Source organism: Galeopterus variegatus, unplaced genomic scaffold, assembly GCF_000696425.1.
Source record: "Galeopterus variegatus unplaced genomic scaffold, G_variegatus-3.0.2 Scaffold139, whole genome shotgun sequence".
Classification (NCBI taxonomy): domain Eukaryota; kingdom Metazoa; phylum Chordata; class Mammalia; order Dermoptera; family Cynocephalidae; genus Galeopterus; species Galeopterus variegatus.
The window spans coordinates 479215-485049 of record NW_007726250.1 but is presented as its reverse complement, the minus strand read 5'-3'; the positions used below and the strand labels follow the sequence as shown (position 1 = coordinate 485049).

The window sequence follows — 5835 nt, the reverse complement described above, 5'->3', positions numbered from 1 at the left end:
TGAGAGACCATGGCAGACAATCTCTTCACTCAACTAATAGAGAGATAGGACCTAGAAATGGCAAGTGACTTGTCTAAGGTCACACAGCACATTGGCTTAGGAGTTGATGTCAATTTGAAGGGGAAACTTTTGTCCAACAGAGCCTGTTGTGTGTTGCAGCCCCAGCAGGCAGCTGCCAGACAGGAGAAGAAAGACACAGAAAAGACCCCGAGACACCAGTTAGAGTCAACAGAAAACCCGACTGGCCTTCCTCGTGTGTTTCTAACACGGACCAACCACTACGGGCTCCAACCTCAGATATCAGCCTCCGGGACTGCCCGTTCTCCCCAGGCAGACAGGAGCTGGCACTGGGCAAAGCCCAACGAAGTCTGAAAGAACACCAGGTGAGAGAGAAAAACTTACTCTGGCTCATAAACAAGGAGGAATTAATCTGTAAATTAAAGTGCTAGGGACAATCCATTCACCTGCGGCAACCCTGGGGCCCACCTCCCGGAGGCAGAAATGTTGATTCGCATCCCATTAGGCTTTTGACCTAAACTAGCCAGGACATGAGGGAAGGGGCCTAGAAGAGGTGAGTCTACGCCGTTTGGGGTCGGGCAGCAACGGGAGAGTGGGATTCTATGTAGAAGCCACAAGCATTCCTCTCCATCCAAAATCAGTTTTGTTTTCTCTGCTTTCTTCAGGAGCCTGTTGCTGTAGAAGTCAGATACACTTGCAGACCACATCATAGCAAGTTCTCAGATTAGAGAGATACTCGAAGTGAAAGGTCACTAAAGGGCCTCTGTTCTCTGTTCCCCTATCACCATGACGTGAAAGGTCCCTAGTCTGGGCTTCATCTGCAATAGTTACTAATGTTTCTAGAAGTCACTGTACGGCAGGAACTGTGCCAGTTCATGTGTCACCTCATTAAAATCTCACTTCTGCTCTACGATGTAGGAGTTAGGGCTTTCCCCCATTGTACAAGAGAGGAAACTGAGGCTCGGAGAGGTCTGGTACCTTCCCAAAGGTCACCCAGCTGCTCAGTGGAAGAGCCAAGCATAGAAGCAGGTCCGCCTGACGTTGAAGGGCACGTCTCAGCCTTGACGCTTTACCACCTCTAAGGGGCTTGTGACTGTGGGGACATCCTTCCCCTGTCGGGTCCTTTTTGTCCTCATGCAGTAAGTGAGGTAGCTGGACAAGATGTGCCAGGGCCCTTGTTAACTGTGAGTGTGAATGATTGTAAGATTCGTCCTGGGGGGCTGCAGGCATGGAAGGTTTGAGGGTGAAGCTTCGTGCAGCTACTGACACGAGCCTGAGATGGGTCGCTTTAGGTTTTGCAAGCCCCATCCCTGAGGCTTCAGAGCAAAGGAAAATCCAGTGGGGATTTTAAGAAGCCCAGTGAACATCAGCCAACTGCTCTACCCTGGGGCAAGCTTTGCACCTTGCAACTGTATCTTGTGGCCTTTGGGGTGTGGGTGATAGGGACAAAGGGATCACTGCCTTTTACCTGATGAGGACTTCCTGCCCGTGGCCTGGGACGTCAGCCTCCACCTTTTTCCAGATGTTCAGCACCGACTGCCATTCCCCGTCGCTGAGCCCCATGGTGCAGGCTGCAGAAGACAGCAAGAGTTAAGTGCGGGCTGACTGGGTGTCCTGGCCCCGACAGCTCGGGTTTGAGGCTGCCTGGCCCCAAGTGGCTTTTATACCTTCCCTGATGCTTGACAAGCGTCCCTTGATGGCTCGCGCCCCCCCCGCCCTCCCCTCCTTCTCTTTGTCTCTCTCATCCAGGGAGAGGTGTAATCTTTCCCTTTCTGTAGCCCTCACATGGGAAGCTATTTTGAGGCAGGTGGCATTGTGGGGAGGTAGGACAACTCAGGCCACAGAAGGGTGGGGTGTTTGTGTATGTGGAAAGAGTGGGGAGGAGGTTGGGCCCCTGTCTGGACTCTCATAATCCAACAGAAAGGGCACCACCAAGGCTGGCGCCAGCAGCCTGAAACCCAACTCGCCCGCTGTCAGCCATCCCAGGAGGACCTTTCATGTTTCTAATATTGGGGACCAGGTGCCCTGGCTGGCCTGGGCCAGTCCTGGCCCTCGGCCGTCTCCTCTGCCCATTTTGCCAGATGCCCCTCACCCAGCCAGAAGTGGCATGAAGGGGCCTAGGTTGGTTCGTGCTTACGGCTGGGGAACCCAGGCAAGACCACGGCCTCTTGGAGAAGTCCTGGCACTGTGGCCCTGCTCATATGCTTCCCTCTGAAAAGGTTTGCTTCGAGGCACCACCAGCAGCACCCTGCTTGCTCGTGTCTGCACACGTCCCTGTTGCATTGCTGGCCTCACTGCGTCCCGTTCCCGTTTCCGTGCGGCTCCTCCATGAGCAGAAGAGCAGCCGATCCTTACAGAGACCTCGCTGGGCACCAGGCCCTGTTGCAAGCACTTTACATTTGGTACCTCACTTAATCCCCCCAAGAGCCATATGTGACAGATACCGACGGTATCCCCACCTAACTGAAGGGAAGTTGGGGAGACTTGCCACAGCCACACAGCTAGCGGATGGCAGAGCTGAGGTGTGAACCTAGGGAGGCAGGGCCCCGAGTCCGTGCTCCTGCAGACCTGGGTCTTGTTTCCATGAGCAGGGGCTCCATTTTATTATTCATCTGTGCTTATCTTGGGCCTCACACAGTGCCCTGTTCCAAGTGTGAATTGAATAAATGTTGACTACGAAGATGGATGGCCTTGCAAGGAAGGGAAGTGGGGGCCGATTGACCTCATTTTCTATCCATGCGTCCTTCCTCCCTCCACCCACCAATCTGTCCATCCATCTGCATCCATCGTCCATTTATCTGTCCACCTGTCATGCATACATCATCCCTCCCTCCTCCCACCCATCCATCCATCCATCCATTCATCTGTCCATCTATCATCCATCTGTCCTCCATCCATCCATCCATCCATCCATCTATACCACAAACAATTCTACTAGGTGTCAAACACTGCTACATGCTGAGAATAACAAAATCAAACACATCTCTGTGTTCAAAAAATTCAGTCTTTTGGGGCATATAAGTAAGAGGAAAAAAATATAGTACAGTTTGTTCGGTGCTATAATCAAGGTATGCAATGGCCTTTCCTTCCACCCACACAGGGCTTTGTGGTTTACAAAGTACCTCCCTGGCAGGATGACATCTAATCTTCACCATGCCCCTGTGAGGTAGCCAGCATCACCCCACTTTACAGATGTGGAAGGTGAAGTTCAGACAGGCAAGCAGGTGCTTGGGCTGTCCTGGGCCTATGCTGGATTTGTCGGGAATGACTGCCCCACCTACATAGCTCTTTTAAAGTTAACTGCCCTGCCCCAGCCCCTGCTAAGGCGCAGGTGTAAGCGGTCATATTCTGGGACCCTACGATTCTCCCCCAGACCTGCTGCCAGTCACAGCTGATTGGGCCAGGGCTGGCAGCAGACCTGATTCAGCCAGTGGTGGGCTCTGTCTGAATAGCCAGTGTCTACTGGCTCCGCCAATCAGACCCCTCTTCAAAATGTGAACTGGGGTGTTTGCTAAGAAATGGCCATGTAATAGGAAAGTAGCATGAAAAAAGAGTCAAATCCATGGCCAGTGGCGGGTAAGAATCACCAAACTTAGAGCTCCCTAGTGCGACCTTGGGTCTAGAACGCCCTTCATTCTGGTGTCTATAAAACCATGAGCTACCACTTCCTGCATGGCCTCTTGTGTGTCCCTTTGATGAGTCCTACGAACTGAGCCAGCTGATTCCCAATGGACAAAAGGTCAGAGGTCACAGGCTGCACACTGGACCCCCCTTCCCTGATAGCCACTCCAGAGCTTCACCCGGGACGCCAAGCTGGTCCACCTCCAAGAGCCCGTCGGCTCTAGCAGCAGAAGCAGCAGTAGCACATGAGCAGTTAAAAATGTCATAGGGACTTCAGAGGAGCTGTCATTCATTCCTTCATTCAGTTGTTCGTTTACTTCTTTGTTCATTCATTCATTCATTCAACAGCCCAGTACTGAGAGCCTAGTCTGTGTCAGGCCCTGTATCAGAGGGAAAAGCAACTCGGAGAGGCACGTGCAGGGCTCAGACCCTCAGCAGCTTCGGCCCCTACTTCTGGTCACTTGTAGCAGGGTGAGCTCAGGATGCAGGGTGGGGGCGGGGAGGGGTGGTTGGGGGCAGACAGAAGGAGGCAGCAGCAAGCTGCTCCAGACCTGGCCAGGGGCCACGCACCCTGCTTGCTGGAAACTCTGCCAGGGCACATTCTTGCCCCCGCCCTGGCAGACTCAACAGCCCTAGGTTCTGATTTAAATCCTCAGCCCTGGCAATCCAGCGCAATCAGGCCACAGTGTGCAGTTTCCAAGTGCCCTCCCACCTGTGCCTCCTGAGCATCTCAGAACAACCCTGAGGGTGGGCAAGGCAGGGTTCCCCAGCTCTTCTCCCATCTCCAGCCTCCCCAGGCACCTGGGGACAGCCTGGGCATTTAAAATCTCATCAACCCATTGCCAGTGCTGAAGTGTTTAATGGGAAGCTGTCACCCGCTTGGCAGGCGTCCCCATTAACTGGCGAGCTCATGGAATCCTGTGGCTTTGAAGTTGATGAACCTTTTAAGTTTTACCATTTAAGCTAATGGGGAGGCACTGACATCTGTTTGTACTTACTCATCTCTGCAACAGAACTGCATCACCTATAGGTTGCCATGGTACCTGGAGTCGCCAGCTCTGCTTGGGGGGCTATTATTATCCCTGTGACAGCTTTGCCTATGGCCGGGTCAGGGAAGCTGCAGAAGCCTGATAGGAAAGCCAGGCTGCCTTTGCGTGAACACTTGCTGCAGCCTCACGCTTTCATGTCACATGCACGTGCACACGCAAGCACACACGTGTGCAGGTCAGTTTGACGCCCAAGGGGGCACAACTGGATGCCACCAAGGGAGACCTCTCCCCCTCCTCATTTTCCCTGTCAAGTCATGGAATGCCTCGAGTCCAAAAATCTGAGACTTGTAGAACCATCCTCGAGTCTTCAAATTCTGGAGTCTTGAGATTCCTCAGTTGAACTTCTAGAGTGCCACAGTCTTCAACCTTTACCACCCTGGAAACTTGAGTTCTAGATTCCAGAGTTGGAGAAAGCCAGAGCTAGAGAGGTCTAGAATGTGAGGGCCACAGCATCTTGAAGCTGGAAGAGGCCTTCAGTGCTATCTCGTCCGATCTCCCACTGCATCTAGTTCTCCCTTCAGGTCGTCATCTGGCATCTGCTCGAATCCTCCCAGGAGTAGTGAGCTCACTACCTAAAGCTTAAAAAATTCTTCTTCATATTGAACCCAATACGCCTTCTTCTCCCGCTCACTCTCTTGTCCTAGCTCTGTTGGCTCCTTGGGGATACAGAGCACCAGCACATCTCTCTGGCGAGAGCAGCTACGGGCTCCCCTAAGACTTTTCTTGCCCAAACTAAACATCCCCAGGACTTCCCTGAGCCTCCCCAGCAGGCGAGTCACGTCAGGAGCCTCAGTCTGCTGGAGAAGGGCTGCTTCTGTGACCTCAGTCTGGGGCAGCTCTCACCGCTGGTCACACATACACAAGGAACTCTGGAGCGAGGGGACCCACTTGCACAGCCCCAGGCAGCAAAGTGTTTGTGGCTTTTACATTCCTGCCTCTGAGGGGCTCTCAGGGCAGAGACGGGAAGAAGGTGGTCCAGACTGGCTGCTCGGTGTTGGAGCCCAGGGGGAAAGAGGGCAGCCCTGCTGGGAAGGGGGGCTCCTGAGGGGGGCCTTTCCTGTGAGATGGGCCCTGAAGGAAGGGAGGACAGGGGTGGGGGTGGCTGTGGAGGTGGGGCTGGGCTCAGTCCAGGTGACAGGTGGAAGGT

At 53.6% G+C, this 5835-nt stretch overlaps 1 protein-coding gene across 1 annotated transcript in view; it reads right to left on the bottom strand.

Moving 5' to 3' along the window:
- The window catches only part of MB (myoglobin), an 11629-nt gene extending 9817 nt beyond the window's left edge, over positions 1-1812 (bottom strand). Inside the window, exons 1-2 of the mRNA XM_008590097.1 lie at positions 1686-1812; positions 1487-1589 (exon numbers count right to left, since the gene is read on the bottom strand). Coding sequence (XP_008588319.1) covers positions 1487-1581 — 95 coding nt within the window. The 5' untranslated portion in view covers positions 1582-1589; positions 1686-1812. The remainder of the gene's footprint in view (positions 1-1486; positions 1590-1685) is intronic.
- Positions 1813-5835: the final 4023 nt, after the last annotated feature.